General features: G+C 36.9%; 1 protein-coding gene across 2 annotated transcripts in view; it reads right to left on the bottom strand.

Moving 5' to 3' along the window:
• Positions 1-2265: 2265 nt before the first annotated feature.
• The window catches only part of LOC135076743 (cadherin-89D), a 43839-nt gene continuing 25039 nt past the window's right edge, over positions 2266-21065 (bottom strand). The window contains exons 4-21 of one of the 2 annotated variants that reach the window (XM_063971163.1): positions 18942-19128; positions 16292-16400; positions 14983-15185; positions 14342-14470; positions 13778-13970; positions 13505-13663; positions 13164-13297; positions 12481-13084; positions 12225-12383; positions 11956-12136; positions 11722-11885; positions 9489-11641; positions 9004-9383; positions 7441-7509; positions 6370-6573; positions 4733-5050; positions 3957-4073; positions 2266-3315 (exon numbers count right to left, since the gene is read on the bottom strand). In XM_063971163.1, coding sequence (XP_063827233.1) covers positions 2817-3315; positions 3957-4073; positions 4733-5050; positions 6370-6573; positions 7441-7509; positions 9004-9383; positions 9489-11641; positions 11722-11885; positions 11956-12136; positions 12225-12383; positions 12481-13084; positions 13164-13297; positions 13505-13663; positions 13778-13970; positions 14342-14470; positions 14983-15185; positions 16292-16400; positions 18942-19128 — 5962 coding nt within the window. In that variant the 3' untranslated portion in view covers positions 2266-2816. The other variant, XM_063971164.1, reaches the window with a different exon arrangement.

Genomic DNA, 21065 nt, shown 5'->3' with positions numbered 1-21065 from the left:
TCATAAGTGCCACTTAATTGTGGTCTAAACTGAATAAATATTTTTGATTTTGATTGCAAAAAAGGCAAAAGGTAAAGAAGTATAATAAGAACCATTATTGGCCTCATACTATTAGGTAGTAGTAAACTAGTAGGTAGTTTGAATTTGTATTAGTCTAATAATTCGTTGCGGTTGATGACTGCTGCGTGGGAGAAAAGGCAAAATTCCCCGTAAATATGAATATTTACTTTGGTATAAATTTCGGAAGTTGCCTTCCGTTTCTATTTACTTTCGGTTTATAATTTGGTTAGTCAAACTATGAAAATGTTTTAGATATTATCCCCTTTGAAAGCTCGTTAAATGTTCGCACATTTCTGTGGTTAGTGATTCCATTTGTGTTTTAGGTTGTCGGCGAACTGTTATTAATAAAAAAAAAATATTTCGATTATTTTCCTAGTTACCCTAATACAAAAAATTAGGTACCTCTTTATTCAGCTATATTATAAACGTGTTAATAGACAGCTGTAAGGTTTCACCAGTAAATATCATACATAGTATAGGCAGGTATGCCTTCTAAATTATTATTGCCATCTCACACTGGATACCTCTATTTCCATTCTCACCTGTTAAACTTTTCTTGTTTGCAAAGTTTCTCCTCCTGGTCCAAGTGACTGTTTCTTCTCACTACGAGTTATTTTCCAATATTACTTTTTAATGTAAGGAAAGTTCATTGCACTTTTAAAATAAGTAGGTTAACGACTATTTACATATATATTCTTTATTGTAACGCAGGTTGACTGAGGTCGTTCTGTCATCTGTTTGCTTGCTGTCGTAATTCCATTGTTTGGTGATGCTTTTCAACGAACATCAATAATGAATGGCCGTAGTCTAGTACTAAGGATGTTCAAGCCTTCAAGGATGTTAGTATTTCATAAATAACCTTTTACACAGAATTTCGAAATGTTAAAAATGAAGATGAAAATTGGTTTATTTACAAAGTCAGGTGGGTTGTACAAACAATAACAAAGTCAACTTACGTAACGGGTCAGATACTTGCGTTATTTTGACCTTTGACTTAAGTAGAAATTCTTTTCATGAAAATCCTGTCCAGATTTCTTAACTTCGACCTTAAAGCCCCAGTAAATTAACAAGTCACCCGAACCGGTTTTTTATTTAGATCGTAAAAGGGCTATAAATAATAAGCTTTGTTTTACGGACCTTACACTTAATTCGGAGTACATAGCTATGTCGCACTGTTGGAGGCCTAAGCAACCTATGTTAGCGTTTATCGATGCCCTAAAAGGAAATGGTGTGGTTAAGGCACTTTGAATTCTACTATACAATGTACTTATGCTTAGTTAAACTAAGCGACTACTTGGATGTAACAGCAAACGAAGTTCAAAATTATCAAAAAAATATTGTATTTTTTAAAAAGAGCTTTGCTTCGGAGATTTATGCCCGTTTTCACCATCAATCCCTAATTTTTAAGTGACCCCTATGGTAACACATAACAGGAATTTTGTTTTCATAGGGGTTAGTTAAAAAATTGTGATTGATGGTGAAAAAGGGCATTAGTTACCTACGTTCATACTATCGTTTTAAAGTTCTTGCCAAAATATGAAGAGGCCATTCTTCTCACAGACTCTTTTGGTGAGGCTACAAGTAGGTACAAAATAATAAGACATTACTTTTTTCTAAGCAGATTTTTTTCTAATAAAATTAGTAAATATTGACATGTTGTTAAAATTTTCATGAGACAATTAAGATGAAAAAAAATAATTCAGCGATAGTCCAAAGGTTCACATTAGTATTAAAATGCATCCCAAAGCCTCTGCCTCGTGATCTTCCACCGGTCGTCGACCCAGCAGCTAACCTCATGTCCCCTTAACCCATCCGGACGCGTCCGGGTTGCCCCGGTAATGTCCGGATTAGCCGGACGAAGATTAATAGCACCTCATTTTAACGCAGTCAAACGGTCTGTAACGTGTTTCGTTTCTTAATGCTCCTTGTTTTGGATAAATAAGACATTAAATCTAAATAATATAAACATACTTGTAAATACTTATTTTAAACAAATTAATGGGGTCTCTCATATGCTTGTTCAATGTAGTTTCTGAGTAATATTTAATGCAAGTTCTTCTTGCATGTGGTGGCATCTTATGAAATTGTAAAAGCTATATTCTCACCATACAGCTTTTACTATACTACCTTTTAGCTTTTTATAATTTATCTAATTTAAACTTAATTTAGTTATGTAAGTATTTGGTTTTAACAAAAACAAACGCATGGCAAATAATACATTTAATTCTGTATTATCTAAAAATTATTTACAAAAATACAATTTACATTACATAAATACGCATCACGCAGTAATTATTGTAGAGGTGGTAAATAAGTATTAATAAGTCTTCCGTTTGTTTTGAAGACGACCAAATGGCACACTTACAATGAGTATTTAACATTTTCTTTGGACACGTGTGGACCAAATTTCGGTAAAGCGAAAACGATTTTTACCCTAATTTTTAAGAATATCTACAGTCCTATTTACAATGTGTACATATTAGCTATTCACAAATTATTACTAGTAAACTAAAATTAAGTTACAATTTGGTAACCAATTTTAAAACTGGTCGTTTTGAAAAATAATGTTTATCACATTTTATAATAATAGCGATAAACTGTAAAGTAACCTAGGTAAATTACCTACCTAGATACGATTGTACAAAAATAAGTTTTGTTCAATTAACATTTTGCTAGAATGTTATTGTCAACACAACGTGAAAGTCAGTTTGGCTAAACTTCATTTTTCAAAGTCTTAATTTTCACTAAGTCGAGCACTACAAAGGTCGGGCAAACATTAGTCTCTCACTTCCCTGCCTCCTCATGATTTCAGCCGCCGCGGGAGTCGCCACAAACACGGCCGCTTGCCCTCCTATCTCCATAAACTTCCCTCTCTTGTGGCTCTTACTCGGCCTCCTATCTATCCTCGTGTCAAAGACATCCTCACCTTCGCTGTGATCGTAGTCGATCATCGGTTCGGTCAAGACCTCGTTTCGTCGCAAACTCTTCTTGTTGGTGACGAAGTATGGCTGGCCAATGTTGGACACATTGGGCGTGGATATCTGCCTGGTTATCCCGCCAGTGGATATCCTCTCGTGGGGCGGGAAGTGGCGCTGCATGTTCTCGGAGAAGGACTGCCGCCGGTGGTGGAGGTGCCGCGGGTCGAGCGGCTGGTGCCCGAAGGACGCGCGGCGGTGGAACGTCGGCTCCTCCCTGTGGTACGCCTTGCGCCCTTCTTGGTTGTGGTTGGACTTCAGAGAGTCCTCGTAGCTGCAACTGGAAAATGAGTCTTAGTAAGACAAGGCACACGAAAATTATGCAGTTAATGTTATTGAACGCGCATAATTTTCTGAAACGATGATTAAAAGCCGTCAATGAAGCGCGATATATTAGTTTCTCATTGCTAAAGCACAAATGTTACGTTTACGCTTTTTAAATAATAACCGACACGGTTCAGAGATCTCTGATTGTAACTCGTAGTAAGTTCATTCATGAGTGCTGACACGTCCTTGGCTTGAACTTTTATGAAAATGCTCACGTAACAAGATGTCTGGCAGCTGCTCACGACATCACCGCACTTCTCCAGACATGGAATATTTAATTTGTCCGCTTAGTGAATACAAATAAAGACTTCGCCAAACAGAACGCGTAGGTACTTACGCGGCGTAGAGCGCTAGCCTAACGTCGAGCTTTGACGCTGAATTATATTGGTAGAATGTAGAACCCAGCGTCACACCATCCTAACGCTGCCACAGAGCTTTGCGTATTGCTAGTGCCAGCGCTGTGTTTGACATGAAACTATCCACATTCTAACAACACAATTTGACGCTATAGGCTACGTCAGGCTAACGCTTTAGCACGCGCTAAGTACGCGTTCTGTTTGGAGAAGCCTTGAGGCTCAAAACAAAAGCAAGTACCCGCTGCTCTCCTCGGAGGTGTGGACGCTGGACTGGCCGCAGGGGCAGCGCGCCTCGGCGATGCCGGAGTCCTGGCCGCTGGAATTCACGGACGTTATCGACGTGTCCTGCCCCTTCCTACCGGAATGCTCATGCTTACTGTGTGTCATGTTTCAGAGTTTCGGTTAGTGTGTCTTCAGGATATTTTTGATCAATCATCTATCAGAGACTAAATGCTCCATTTCTTTAACTTATCAGAGCTTATCAGTAGGTATCTTAGAAAAGTTTCACTCTGATAGTTATAAAGGAAACATTAAATTCTGACTCTACTTTTTTTTTCTTCAAAAGTATATTTTTTTCTACGATGTAACGTAAAAAAAGGATGTATTTTTTTGGTTGTTATTCGTATTCATTATGTTGGTGTATTTATACATATTTTGCATTATTATAGGTGAGATTAAAGGTAGGCTAGTGTTAATAGGTATGGTTTAATATTGTATGCGTAATTAGGTTAGTATGATGAAGGTTAAAGCAAAACATGAGCTATAAATTAAAAGGATAGGGGCAGGGTGATAAGTAAGGTTATTTTTAAAGTCAGTAAATATAAATAAAAAGCTAATTAAATAAGAAAATTTAATTTCAATTATGCGCACTTTAAATCGGGTAATACCCGGAACCTCCATTAACTTTAAATAAAAATCCTTTTCCTGACATTGATTTGTTAGTTCTCTCGTCATAAGCTAAGAATAGTATGCAGTTAAATTGATAATTTAATTTAGATTTTCCAACAGTCTCACCTCTTTTGCAAAGGTCGCTGGTTGAACTTGATGCACATCCGCTCGTGCTTCTGGTTGAACTCCGACGTGTGGTCCCCGAACTGGCCCTTGACGCACTTCTGGTGCGCCTTCCCGAACTCCTCCACCGTGTTCCCGTGCGGACATATCTTCTTGGCCGCGTTGTGGTTGATCACGTCTATGTACGAGTCGCCCTCGCTATAGGACTGATTCAACTCCTGGCACTGGTTGCCACCCGACGGGAAAAGACCGCCGTATTTAGTAAGGTGCTCAGTGGAGAAAGCATTAAGACGTTGCTGGGAATATGGTTTGTGATGTTTTCTGTTAGGGCAAAGATTGAAATGTTAGACAAAGTTATTCCAAATACTGAGAAGTTTTTACAGAATTTACAAAAGAAGAAAAGATAGATATGGAAACAATAATAATACTCTCAATTCTTCCAGAATTTATTATTACCAGTACTCATAAATTAATTAAACTAAATAGGTTATTTATATTTAAAACTACATGATGTATTTCCAAGACAAACAAGAAGAACTATATCACATTTTAAAGCGTGCTTTAATTAAGTCCTCAAACGATATAGTGAGTCACATGTTTGCGTTTGTGGTGGCGGTGATCTCTGAAAGGCAATAGAAAATAAATCTTTGCTTACCTCAAGGTGCTAAAAAGCTAGAATTAAAATTTAAATACCCTACTTTAAAATAAGCCATAATTTAAAAACAGTGCTGTGTCTAGTACCTCAGGAAATGTTTTATTCAAAAGTTTGAAAGTGAACTCTTCATGAATAGGTATATTCTGACGGATTTGTAAACTATTCTACAGCAGGCGAAGTTTTTCGTTAACTTTCGGAATCGTCTCGGCAATAGTTATGTAGTCGCTGTTCCCTATCTCGGCGCATCGATGTAAAACAGCTTCTAACTGTTTTAAAAGTGGAAAGTCTTCGTCTGCGAAAATGCTACTCGAGTCTGTTTTGAATCTTTATTGTTTTCAATTTAAAGTTAAGCGTTGAAGGGTAATGGAGAAACGAAAACATTAATAGTTCGAAAGAGTTAATTTTTGCTCATTGGAGCGTCTTATTGATGTTCAAAATGTTGATTTTATGAGTTAGACTTGTAAGTAACTTGATATCATGTATAAATTCATTCTCACAACTGGAGGCAAGAATTGAATGACATTAGTAAAAACATCAACGATTTTTATGTAGCAGACGTTGAGTCACCGTTTTTAGTATTAGACTAACTAAGCGAGGAAAGAATATTTAGTCATGCTTAAATAGGTAGTTACCTATAATGTTTCTCGCAGAAACGATTGATATTGGCTAGAAGTATTTTACGATGTATCTGAATATTTCTAATCAAATTCCAGATAGCCTACTCTTAATATTGTCATTCTTTAATCAGCTACTAAGTAGTGTCCTTTTAACTTGACCACAAGAGCTGTGCCACTCTTGTATTTAGTCTGCAGCAAAATATGGATTACGGAAAGCGTGCTCCGTTCTGTAATTTATCCCGCGAATGTAAAATCAAACGAACATGAAAGAAGACCCTAGAAAGACAGTCATGAGCGGCATAGCTCTAGTGGTCAACCAATAGAGCAACCCTCGCGATAGAAGCAGAAGCTAGTGAACCCATCCTCACCTCCTAGTCTTCCTGACGCACAGCACGCAGACGGCTGTCGTGCAGGCGCCAACAAACACGATGCAGCCGAGCGCGACCACGCTGATCTCCATGGTGCTAAGCAGGCGGCCGCTTCGCGCGGAAACCATGGCCGTGTCGCCCACCTCCAGCACTCGGAAGCCGGCCAGCTCGTGACGGAGGTCCACCTCGCGCTTCAGCAGCGATCTGAGGATGTCAACATACATCATCCCAACTTCGTTTCAGCCGAATGTCACTGCTGGACAAAGGCCTCCCCCAAGGATTACCATAACGACCGGACCTGCGCCGCCAGCATTTAGGCACCTCCCGCGACCTCACCAGATCGTCGGTGCAACTAGTGGGGGCCTATCATTCTGTCTACTGTTGGACAAAGGCCTCCCCCAAGTATTTCCACAACGACTAGTCATGCGCTGCCCGCATCCATGTGATTGTCGCGACCTTCACTAGATAATCAACAGAGTGGGAACTTTTCTGCCCCAACGGTCATCAGTTCTTCGAACTATGTGCCAACATAGACATTGCTCTCAAACACAGTCGATATCTGATCAGACTGCACTTTTTATGTAAATATCGCAAATTACTGTACTGTATAAGATGCCGCAGTCTTAGCTTAATAGTATGCCTTCAGCTGTACAGTTTTTATGCTCTATTTCATTACTATTTTCATAATGAAAACTATAGAGATAGAAAAAATAAACCAGCAACTTGTATGACATTAGAAAAAATATTACTCATAACAGTTATGGTTAGGAAAACAATACAGTCATGTACGATTGATTTACATTACTTTGTATTCATATTCTTTTATTTCCATCATAATATAACTGTAACATTGTTGTTACAGTATCTTAACAATATCGGTGTTTATACATGACGTTAGTACATTAGTTACAGTCTGTATAAAAGAATGCGAGCTCTTGCCTAAGTGACCTTTAGGCCTAAAGAGTTTTAAAGTAGAGAAAAAATTTACTATCATTGTAGTTTTTCTGGTCGGAGTTTGTCAGTTACAATGATACCTACATATTTAAAATACAACGACGTGACGCTACTTACTTTTGAAGAACTTCCATGTCAATAATGGCGTTTGACATGGGGTCCACAGCGTACAAGTAAATATCAGTCCTGCAAAATAACGAAATGTTTTTATGAAACAATAATTTATTAATCAATAACAATCAAATATACTTTTTCTTTCCACAAAATATTAAACCTTCCCTTTTAAATGAGTTCCGCAACGGTTTATTATGTTGTCAAACAAAACAATTTGAACCGTTTTCTAATGGACGTAAAAGAAAGTGATTGTTTTCATTTAAAGTTTACTCAATACTTTTAATCTGCTCAGTTCCTCGACCTCGGCCCTTAATTGACAATTAGGGAAAAATTACCCTTAACACTAAAAAAGACGCTGAAAACTTGGGATTAACCGAAACATTCGCGTTCTTGTATACTTAACATTATTTTAAAAGGCATAGTTTTAAGGACTGAGATCGCAAAAAATTGAGATCGTTTATTTATCCTTATGAGAAAGCACGTGTTAAAATTAACTTATTTACAGTTTTTATTCAATGCACGTTAGCTAAATACAAAAGTTGTAAAATAAACAACAGCTGGGTAATTTATCTACAATTCTATTGATTAGATATCACATTACGTTCTCGCACAGAATAAGTAATAGTACAGGTACAGAAGGATTACTCCGCAAGACGATTTAAATAAATGCGAGTCTTGCTACGACGCGATACAGTGGAATTCAGCTCGCACAGCACTACGTACCTACAATTTTATTCACCTACAAGTTTTGTCTCTTTCTATCGCGTGCCTCTGAACTCTTCTTACGCTGCTAGGGTTGCTATGCTGTCTAGTGAAAAAATAGAATTAATCTACTTAGGTATTTGTAATCAGGTACGTATGTAGGTAAGTATTAGTGTTAATTTACCTTTGTAAAAATAACATTTTAAATATACCTACTTAGGATAAAAAAGTACTTATTTTAATACAATGTCTTCATTCATACCTATTTTAACATAAGACAAATAAATTAAACATACCTACTATCACAGAAGAAAGAATGACATCATACCTACCTACCTACTTACTACGCAAACACGAAACGGCTACATCCTAGAACGAGATGCATCACCCGAAAATCATATTTGTATTTGGCTTTGCACAAACTTAATCTAATCTAATGTTACTCGCTGTACTTTGGCAACAATTTATTTTTTACTGAATAGTGTTGGGGTACCTATGCATTATGGTAAAAGAACTAGCTTGTCGTAATTTAGTGTATCGATGTTACTCTTCCGTTTCATTTACCTACACGGAAAGGTAATAGTTAATATTTTAACGATAAAATTCTTAAAACATCATAAATTGTATTCAAAAGAAATTATTTATTAAAGGCAAAACATCAAGTCTCGACGGGCGCGCGCGAGACACTCGACTGATATAATACCCGCCGGCGGGGCGCTTCGCTGTAGGTGATTATCGGATGTACCGCGCGGAGTGAGCCAGGCCTGGTTCTCGTATTCGGAACGCTATTTCAACTCTATAGAAAAGTAGAAAGTAAATATTTTATTCGATAAATTTCTACTTTAGCAGTACTAAAGGACTTACGCATATCCATCCATCGAAGCCTTTGTGTTAGCTTCCAGCCTTCTCACTCTAATGTCAAAACCGGTCATTTTGGTCAGGTACCGCGTAATATTCGATATTTCCTTTTCAACCTCCATTGGTTTCGCAGCAACTACTAATACCAGTTGTTTGTTTTCATCCAAAACGTACACAAAAACATTGGCGATTGCTGACTTCCCGTCATCAGCCCCGCGTTTGTCAGTGGCTTTGACGTCGAACCCGAAGACTCTACCGGAATCTCTTATTAGAGAACCCACCACTCTCACGCGACCGGTCACGTGGTCAATGGCGAAACGAGGGGCTTGTTCGTTGATAATCTGGTAGCGGATGTCAGCGTTTATCCCTGAGTCTGCATCGGTTGCCTGTTAATAGAGCAAGAACACAATATTAAAAGAAACTCATCAAAACCTTTAATTGTCTAGAATCTACATAAACACAAAATTGGACTTCATCACAAAAACACTTACCTGTAACTGAATAACTTGATAGCCAAACGGTGCAGTAGTTGTTATCGCCGTTACCAGCGGTCGGCCACCGTTTATGAATTTAGGCGCATTATCATTCACATCCCTTATTCTTACTATTACTTTAACATCAAATTTCGTCATTCCTTCAAGAACATCGTCAGGTACTGGATATATCATATGAGGCAATTCTCTACTAATTTTCTGTCTTTCAGCTCGCACTATGACTTCGTATACGTCTCTTGTTTCCCTATCTGGGCTTTTTATCATATACAAAGTACCATTCTTTGGATCAATTATGAATGTTCTTTTTATATCCGTGTCGTTTTCATTTAAAATAAAATATTTCATTTTGAAGGTCTCATAATGTTCTGTAAGATTTAGTGTTACTAATTCGATAGGAGTTTGAACGTTTTCTTCTATTTCCAGTTCATAATAACGTGAAATAAATACTGGCTTGTCTGAAACTTCAATTTCGTCGGGCACGTCAGTGACAGTCAACAATAACATCGCTGTTGAACTTAAACTAGGTGACCCTAAATCCGAAGCAACTACCGTCACATTGTGCATTGATTGTGTTTCATAATCTAATCTTCCTGTTGTTGTTATGATTCCTTCTTTTGAGTCAATGGCAAAAAGATTAAGTTGATTCTTCTTCTGTGGCAAACTATAAAGAATAAGACCATTTCCATTGCCAATAAAATCGGAATCATTGGCGTATACTTTAGTAACTACAGTACCGATCGGTGCATTTTCTGGCAGTACCGCTTTGTAAACTGGTATCATTAAAACTGATTCAAAATTGTGATTTGAAAGTTCACCTGCCTCTGGATGTTTCCATTGCAGAATGTCATCGTAGCCGAAAAATTTAGGTGCATTATCATTTACATCTAATACTTGTATTTCGACGCTAACTGATGAAGACTTTTTGTCCTGACCATTGTCTCTTGCTACAACTGTTAAAATGTATTTGTCTTCTTTTTCTCTATCAAGCTCGCCATTAACACTAAAAACCCCAGTAAGAGGTGAAATTTCAAATGGAAGTTCTTTACTTGAAGGTTGAATAAAATATGTCAGATTCGCATTTTGGCCGAAGTCAGCATCAGTAGCATCTACTTTTCCTAGAACTCTTCTTGAATATTGAGCTTCCTCCACATTAAATGTGTACCATGATTTTTTGAACATAGGATAGTGATCATTAACATCTTTGACAAAGACTCTGACTGAAAGCTTGTCATTCAATTCTCCTCCGTCTATAGCCAACAGATTAAGTCTAAATTCCGATTCAGGAGGCAAAGATCGTGCTACAATAATATGACCGTGTCTTTCGTTAATAACAAAGTATCTTTTGATTTGCATCATATGAGGAGTTAATGCATGTGGAGGTATAAAAACTTCCGAAACAAATTCATATCTCACTTGACCATTAGTACCACTATCCATATCAATGGCGTTCAATTTCAAAATTGTTGAACCGATAGCTACATTTTCTGGCACCAAAAATAATGGACCCAACTCGCTGACATTAAAAGCAAATTTATTTTTTGGTTTTAATTCTGTATTTGTTATTATGCCCGTTAGATCGTTTTTCTTTTCACGATAAATTTTCACTTTGTGTTTATCATCTGCTTCTAATAACTCTACATTTTCTCCCAGTGGTATTATGATTTGATTAAATACTGGCTCATTGTCATTCTCATCTACTATCGTAATTGTTAATTTAGCCTCTGAATTGAGCCCTCCTTTATCTCTGGCTGCAATTTTCAAGAGGTACATGCTTTTTTCTTCCCGGTCTAATTTATTTCCGATGAAGGTCACAATTCCAGTTTTTTCATCGACACTAAATAATTCATGCCCATCTCCAAATAGAGTGTACATAAATTGCGCATTAAGGCCCTCATCTGCATCAGTAGCTTTTATCTTATTACTTGTTTTTACTTCTGTTCCTCTCTTTGAATTTTCTTTGATAAATCCTTCATAAACAGGCATCTCAAATACTGGAGGATTATCGTTATCATCATCAACGTGTATCGTAACTTGATAGATACCAGCGCCAGATATCACTCCTTTGTTGAATTCAGCAATAACAGTCATTCGATACGTGTCTCGTCTTTCTCGGTCCAAAGGTTTTTGGGCAAAAATCGTGCCATCCTGACCTGAAAAGAAATTTAAAAAAACAATTCATGTAACGACCACATACGTTTGAAATACCTATTCATATAAATGTAATACTTACCAATGGCTATATCGTCTGTTACATCTTGTTGATTTGCGATGATAAATCGAATATTTCCTGTACTATTCACTGGAAGTGCGCTTATATTGACATGAAATATTTGTCCAATGGTCGCGCCAGCAATATTTTCTTTGACGTGGAACACAAGTGGTGAATGCGCACCCCTACAAATGTAAATAATGTTATTGAGAATCCTAAGCTGTAAGTTTAAGAAATTTAGGAAAAAAATATTACTTCAATAAAACACCTCTCTCGTCTTTTACGTCAACAACATGAATCGTAGTGTTAGTGGATATTGATATGTTTGCATTCTCTTGTAAAGCTACCGCTTCAAAATCATATAAAGGTCGATTGAAATTCGAAAGTTCATCTATTACAGTTATGACTCCAGATTTTTCCTCAACGGCGAATGGTACTGGAAAATAATAAAATTACAATAAAATTTCAACAACTTTTAAGTGGTAGTAGATACATGTTACATTGTTTTACTAACGAAAACTTACCTCCTTCTTCATAACTATGTAATAGGTCGTAAGAAACATCATTTTTGTTCATTGCTTCATTAATTCTTATTTGGCCCACACTTGTTCCAATTCCAACGTTAGAGCCAACCCAGAACTCATAAGGAGCTCCGACAAAATCAGGCCTGTCCGGTCTATTACCTGTCAATTGTAATATAACACAAAATAATAATATATTAAATGTTATTATTTATTGCCAATCAGATAATTTAACTGACAAAACTTGACCCATAAATACCTTTGGTAGCTCTAGTGACATCGATAGTAATAACAGCTAACGAGTATCTTCTTTCACTTGGATTGGCGGGTTGATCCGATGCCTCAATGAATAAAGCATGTCTGCCCTCAACTATTGGAGACTCTGCTACCGAGATAGCCCCTGTCTGAGGATCTACTTGAAATGGCGAAGTTATTGTTAAATTACTTGTCCTTTGCAAATCGTATAAAACTATTCCATTTCTTCCAAGATCTGGATCAACTGCTTTAACTTTCCCAATGAATGTGCCCGGCTTAGAATTAGATTTTATTGCGAATTCGTATAAATTACTAGGAACAAATACAGGATTATTGTCATTAGCGTCTAGCAAAGTTACTTCAACAGTAACAAATGACATTAGTTGATGGATATCTTCAAAGTACTCAATGTTTTCATTCCTGGTATTTATTTTATCAGGAAACACGTAAGTCGTTTTATCTTTGTAAGGTGGTCTGGAGGTTGAAGGATTTCGTCGCCATTTTGATAAGCGTTGCTTGTCTAAAAAAGTACCTACAACGCTTGGATTCTTTTCCTTGGCGTATACTTTCATTCTCAGAGATGAATGTTTTTCTCTATCTAAAACAGACTGTAAAAATAAAAAAGGAAATGTATTAGTTTTGGACATCGCGATGCATCTGTATTTACGTTTCTAATAAGTTATTTACCTGATTCCTAACAGTGAGCCATCCAGATCTAGGGTCTATTGAAAATGCACCTTCAGCATCGCTCAATTGATATGTGAATTCTCCATTATCACCTTGATCTCTATCAGAGGCCATGACTTGTAGAACGCTAAATCCTAAAATAATGTGAAAGACCCAGTATTAGTACCTATCTACCTCTAGGTAGGAATAGTGACTTTAAAATTTGAGGAACTCCAAAGGTTTTAGGCCATTCTAAGTATTTCATTTGAAAGCTTTTAACATTCTTATAAAAAATCGAATAATAACTTTGACCATAATCTCTTTTTACCTAGTTACTCGTTAACCCTTGGGTTTAAACTTACCATTTGGCAAGTTTTCCACGATGCTAATGTTGTAGAAATCAACTTCAAACTCAGGTAAATTGTCGTTCAAGTCTATTATTTCTACTTCCACTCGGGCTTGAGCTGTCTTCAAAGGATTGTCGACTTGAGCTGCTTGAATTTGAAGCACAAATGTGTTTCCTAAAATAAAAAATAAATAAGTATTAGAATTATTGTTTCCCTCTACAGACACGAAGGTTACTGAATCTTATTTTTTAGTCTGGCTAAAAATGTATTCAGATTCCAAGTTCTTACCAGGTAACCCCACTTCTATATCCAAATCGATCTCTTTCTCCAAGAACATAGTCCCGTTGAGCTGGTCCAGTGTGAACAGCTTCCTCTCGTTGCCAGAGATCAGCTCGTAGCGGAGTGGCGCGTTCACACCTAGATCCTGATCGTACGCGTGGATCGGCTCTGGAAATAGCAGCTCTTGGTGGATACGCTTGCCCTGGAATTAACGTTTAATAATCCCTTTAACAGGTTTGCTGCCACTTCAAAAAAATATGATCAACTGGGACGCCAAATACTGTTTTTTTTTAATGAATCTACTAAGATGCGAGACCGCACCGGTGCGGGGTTGGTAGCAAACCTGTAAATACTCGTAGATTCTTAACGTCTTGTCAGTAAGGGGGAAACATGATCAGTGGATGTTCAGTTTTTCTGAGACAACTCAGACATTATAGCCGTAAATAAGTCAAGCACCTTTAGCAGGCCGTGTACTGGTTAATACCTCAGACATAAAAACATTTTCAAACACCGTTTTGTAGCCTAATAATGATGTTTTGAAGTAGAAGTATATAAAATGGAAAATATAATTACCAAAATGGGATAAAACTCGGGTATTTGAGTTTTGTACGCATCCTGAGTGAACTTTGGAGGCAGGTCATCGTTATCTTGCACAATGATGTGCACGGTTGTGTTCGAACTTCGAGGCGGCGAACCACGGTCCTGAAAAATAAAAACAAAAGGAAAGATAAAATAAAATAATGATAAAATGTATTTTGAAGCATATACTTGGCGAATATTTCCGATACTGTACACAATTTAATAAATAATTGACAATCATAGTTTAGGTAGGTGAAATACAAACTTGATAGCTTGTCAAATTAGTATGTAGGTAACTTCATAACACATTAATTTTGCAGGTACAACTTTTGATTACATAACTTGCGTCTTTGATTTAATTAAAGTTTGGATACTAATTGCTACAGGTCTAAAATGTGACCGTGTCAACGAACCAGATGAATAATATTAAACAAATTCCAAACTGCCGTTTAGTTGATTAACTGAGCGAGATGGAGTAATTGTTTCCAACTTTATCGAACATCGCCGAAATGTAATGAATCTGTGGAATTTCCAGTTAATTAAAATTGAACTTTAAGTTCTTCGAAAGTTAAGTTTTTACTATCTTCAATTTATTTAATTTCGTAAAGGAGAGCACCTTTTAAATTAATACTTACTGAAGCCGTGATACCAAGCGTGAACTCCTTGTCACCAGCATCGTAGTCCAGTGGCTTTCTCAGCACTAGCGATGGTTTGTGGGAGCTCTCCAAGGCGAAGTGGCCCTCAGGGTCTCCGGACGTGATGCTGTACTGGATGTCGGAGTTGGGTGTATTTGGCTTGTCGCGGTCGAAGGCGCGGATGCCCTTGTAGATTGTTAGTCCTGGATTAGAGTAATATTATAATTTATTATTATTTTTATGACTTATTGCCTACACTGGAACTTAAATTGTGATCAATACCTATATTCGGCAGGCCAAGTACAATTTACGCTATTCAGACCATTATGTTGATATTTCCTGAAATTCCATTTCAATTGAATTTCACTACAACTCTCGAGATAAATAATTACACCTAATAATTCTCATACTGAAAATGTTATAACAGACAATTAAATATCTTTAGGTAATTTGTACCTAGTAAAATTAATAATGATTTCGAGACAATAATAACTTCAACAGAAATCTTACGTAGAATTTTGTCGAGAATTACGTGGTGTTATTTAATACTGTTATCCAAACAAACCGAGAATAACTTTATGAAACGTGAACCCGATTGGCCTTACGTATTATTGGGAAGAAACCCCGTATTTTTGCGGAAACCTTTGGGAAGTCCAAATAAATAAAATAACGAGGCGTAATCGTTATTGAAGTTCGGGATCATTGTCACTTACCAAAAAATGATTGTATACTTTCTTCCTACGCGAGCTCGAAAACACAATACACAATCATAACAATAATATACACAATAACTCTAGATGTGACCTTTTAGAAACAATAGATACCTATATACCGTTCCTTATGTCCTGTCTGCCTTGACCACTACAAGTTACTCATGCTCTATTAACAGGGCTCCGCGCAAGTTACTTCAGACTGCCGAAAAGTTACAGCAGCTTTGTTCTTAATCTTTTTACTTCGCAGGCAGCACTAAAGGCCCTACTGTAGGACGTTTCCTTATCACTAGCAAACAGAGGGCCTAGTGTGATTTTACATCAAACGCGCTCACATGACATTAAGGCGGATTTTAGAATCGCGCTGACCGCTCGTTTGAAGGGACCTAATTGAAGGGAACGTTCCTGAGTGACGCTGATCATACGTTGACGCATACATTTTGGCTGTCAGCGCTGTGACGGTCAGCGTGCGTCAGCTTGACTCTAAAACCAGCCTAAATGTATGACGGATTGTACAGCGTTCCTAGCAGGAAACGTTCAAAACCTATTTTCATACATTTTTTAGTAAGCGCGTTTCACAGCACAGTAGCGATACGAACCTGTAGGCGTAAGTTCATCGACTGTGATGCGGTAGGGGGTGTCCAGGAACTGAGGCACGTTGTCGTTGACGTCCTCGATGTACACCGTCACTGAGAGGTACGCTGAGATCTGAAATGTAGAGAAAAACAATCGTTAGGTGACCAGCTAATAGATGTGTCGTTCTGTGAAACAGTTGCATGGTACAAAGAAAATAATCCAATTTAACTCTATCTAAAACTCATGGCATAAAAACACGAGAATTGAATCAAACGCCAAGCTCCATAACAAAGACATGGAGTTAAACTGAAACTTTAGGAACCTCCACAAAAAAAAAATAGAACGTACATTATTCAGTCTATTCTTTTATGAAAAAAATAGTTTAAAAATATTGCCCTTAGTAAATAATACTGACATTTAAAAGACTTAAAGTTCTGCTAATGCTAATGTCTTGTTTGTGGGTGGCATTTTGATAGTAACTTTGAAATATTCCTTAAATACTCGTTTATCTAAGAAAACCCTGTCTACCTTCGAAAAGATTATCATAGACATCATAGCATTCTTATTCAGAAATGGTAGAGTTATTTCTGCAACTTGTGTTTTCCTTTGATGCAAATTGATACCGGAGACTACTTCTATTTTAAATTTTCAGTTGCTAAAAATACTCGTAGTATGACTATTTTAAGACCTGAAATGTTTTCCTAAACCTTTTGCAAGGGTTTTCCTGTCTGTGTAGGGTCTGACGCAAAGACCTTAATAATAAACATTTTCTTATTGTTTTTACACACACTTAAATATGTGCTTGATACGTACTTGATTTATTTGAATTTGCTACGTACCCAATAATAAATAAAACTGCGTTCATGGTGTGTTCGTGGAGACATTATTATGCAAATATTATAGCGACAGGCACATGAAAACAACAACATATCTACAGACGATTGCTGTTATAGAGTTAGAGGTGCTAGATGAACCACGATAGTACTTAAAACAGTAATGTTACCTTGATTTTTCTGTTTATAGGTAGGTAATCTTTAAGTAGGTAGGTGAATATACCTATTTTTACACTTCTGGGGGTATTGGATGTGTCGAGAACACATCCCTGGTGCCAGATAGCTGAACATTGGTTCAGTAGGAGCGATAAGTTAAGCTGGCATCAAAAGACAATATATCAAAACAAAAGAGTTCGTTTGACGAACTCTTGAGCTAATAATTGTATCAAGACTCTTCTCTACCGTGCCGGCCGTACTTACAATCTAGTTATTGAATTGAGTATTTTGGCGCAGTTACATGACTGTAAGAACTTGAAGGTATGCCAAAACTGAAAAGTGTGTAATGTTTGTGTATCCTTGGTGCACGGAGTTCCTTACGCACCGCGGTTCATTGACTTCATTAAAATGACGCCTTTTCATTTTTACGACAGCCGTTGTAAAAGTAAACGTAAAATCGTCTTTCAGTCCCATTCGTTTTATTTACTAGTGTTGTACGAATGCTTTACGACTCTGGACAAAGGATTCATTTTACTATCAGTTTGTCAACACGCATTAAGGGTTTATTAATAGGGTTTCTTATTTAATTTAAAATAATTTTCTACCATTTTATGAAACTGAAGATAAAATTGCTGAAAGTGAAAAATTGAGTAAAAGAAAATGTTAAATATTTATAATCTTGGTTTTTCATCTATGGTCGATGGATTTAAAAAATACTAATTCTGAAAAATAAACAGCTGAAGTTTTAATCAGTAGGAAAAGTACTTAGCGCGAGAAACGGCTAGTGTTTAATTAAGATTCTTTGATACTGATTACGGTTGCGGGGAGCGGTAGACATTGACCGCTACGCTCCATCCACGCTGAAAATCAACGTAAAAGTTTTAATCGAAACTAAACGTAAGTAAAAGTAATAAGGAGTATTAACTACTATTCATTTGAGGCGCCTTTGCGGCAGGAACAAATGTCTCAGCCCTAGAGTTCCCTAGTTCGATGCCCAGTAGCCGCAGCTAAGAACAGAGCAGAGTCGGGTCCGTGGCCGAGTCCCCCTGTGTTCGACGCACCCGTGGTCGACGCCCCCGATCAGATAGAAACAATTTTTAATCAAATGTACAGTCAGTCACAAATATATTTATAAACGAATAAATATTTATACTGATCGTACAAATAAATGTTTAATATTATTTTACCATAATGATACCTAAAAATATAATAGGTTTTATTTTAACCTATCATATTTTATCATAGGTTTTATTTACCTATAATAACATGTAAATCGTTTTACCTAATCAAAATAATTGTAACAATCAGTATTTAAAATAACTCTACTCTCTCTACATTTAACTAACTACAAATAAAAGTTTTAATTATAAAAGTTTTAAGTATTTTTAACAAAAAATTAAATACATCATTTTAAATAACGTCAAACATGCATGGTTTTCGTTGACTGTACTTAGTGCAAAAGCCGAAAAAAATATGATATTAAATTTATTTAAATCGGGGGCTTCAACCACGGGTGCGTCGAATACTGGGGGACTCGGCCACGGACCCGCAGAGTCGTCTTACCTAAGTCTATCACCATAACTGTCGACAGAGGTAAGGTAGCCAGTTCTTCTATGGTTGAGGATTCCTGATGAAGCAAGCCAAGAAGTGCCCCGTGGTAAGAAAAACGTCGATGATGACTCACCAGGTCGTCGCCGGTGTCGAAGTCGCAGCCGAGGCGGAACTTGACGACGTTTTGCGGCGTGTCGCTGTCCACCAGTGCGTCCACGCTCTGCGCCAGCACCACGGCCACGTGCGTGCGGTTGACATCACGGTACGTGAACAGGTGCGCGTCCTCCTCTCGGTCCACCGGCTGCAGGCTCAGGTTCTTCCTGGAAAAAGTTTAACCGATCATTTACATTATGTCAAAATTAATCCCCATTTCCCTTGCTCACGCCATAACTTAACGACTTTCCTAATTCTACAGAAGGATCATTATTCTTCTTCCTCGGTCCCTCACTGATCATACGCGACCACAGATAGTGTTTCTTCACAGACTGCGGTCATACGTTGTGTGGACCGCACGATCAAAGAATTTAGAAAGATCATAATGCGACGAAATCAAGGAATTTTGATAAGTTTTTTGATAAGTAAGCTTAGCAATAAACGAAAAACCTATGCGAAAACCTAATAATATTCGGGAAATATGTAAAGTGCCATCTGTGTCTGTGAGCGGAAACGAGGTTACTTTTACTTAAGTAGCGCTCACACCTCCAAGGTTCCGAGCAAGTCTGGGGCGAGCGCTCGCAAGAATTGTGAACGTTCTAACCGTAATCGCTAGGTGGCGCTTAGAATGATAGGTAAGGTTTTAAGAGTAAAATATAAAAAGACTAACAAAATACAGGATTATTTTAATTCTAAACAACTTGATAAACTATAATAGGTATACATATAAAAACATAAACGTGGTACCTGCTTGACTCTTGCTTGATTTCTGCAGATTACTTAGTTTATCAGACGTAAGGCCTCTTCCAACCATTTCGATAGTCTTTTATTGCATAATAGGTACTTATATTTTTATTATTATCATTCGGATGGTACTTTTCTTAGGACTTAGTTTCTATAAATTTACCTATCCATAATAATATTCAGTTCAGTAAATTGAGGTGATGAAATTGCAAGAAAACGGTAGAGTAGGTACATAAAAGTCCTACATAGTTTTAAAGTGCAGCTTGCAGCACTTAAACTCAGTTACAGTGTCAGGAGTTAATGTCCATTAAAATCTATTTCACTAATGACCAGTTAACTGTCGCTCCTACTAACCGCAAACATTAAAACCCAACGGTAAAGTCTTGTAACCCACTTATGAGACACGTAACACTAAATTACATAAAATACAATAATAATTATGCAACTAACACTGTGTTAATCTTCAAACCGAAATTCTTCCCATGTCTGAACGGAAACTCGAGTCATAATGGAAGATAGGATCAGAAGTCGTAGTTCGCTATCACTTCTATCACGCTGTATGCTCTATGAATAAACGAAGTTACGTAGGGTACCGAATGTACATTAATGAGATACTTAGTAATTATGTAAGTCCCCTTTTGAACAATTTTTATGCATCTCCCAGTATACCTACGTTTTCAAAATAAATAAAAAATGTGGTAGTTTAATGTAACCTAATCAAATCCCATTTAAATCTTACCAACCATCCAGAAAAAAATAAAATATTTAAGTAAGCAAAAAAAAAGCTAAGTATTTTTATATTTTGAATTGCAGCTTATTTTAAACCCACTGGAAGTTCTTCCGCTATGCTAGAGTTATGTAAAACATTGTCTGTCCGTTGTAAATTGTAGCGATAAGTTGGTATGAGTAATTAAATTTATTTCACATGAATGTAGATTTTATACTCTAGTTAGTTTGAGTCTAGTTGGGACTGGCCGAGTGCGTGCAGACGCGTCACACTTCAGCCATTATTGCATTATGGATATTAGTATCTATTTACGTCTAAATCTAGATTACCTGATACGTTCAAATAAAATTTTGACTAGTTTCTGGGTTATAAACCTTTTTGTCAATTAACATTACTACAATCTAAATATATATGTTACGGTTAATGTGATAAATTGAAAATTATTAATAATAACCGGTTATTATGAATAATTACCGACAATCGCGGTAAAAGTGATAAATTAATCACATTTAACAGTGATTATTTAATAATTCAACCTTAGTAGGTAACAAATTTCATAAAAGTGAACAACATCTTGTGTACGTGCTCGTGTACAACCAAACTTTTGAACGTTTTGATATCATATATTAATAT

The sequence above is a fragment of the Ostrinia nubilalis genome, chromosome 12, assembly GCF_963855985.1.
Source record: "Ostrinia nubilalis chromosome 12, ilOstNubi1.1, whole genome shotgun sequence".
Lineage (NCBI taxonomy): Eukaryota > Metazoa > Arthropoda > Insecta > Lepidoptera > Crambidae > Ostrinia > Ostrinia nubilalis.
Note: the sequence above shows the minus strand (reverse complement) of the source record. Positions and strands in the feature narration are given on the sequence as shown.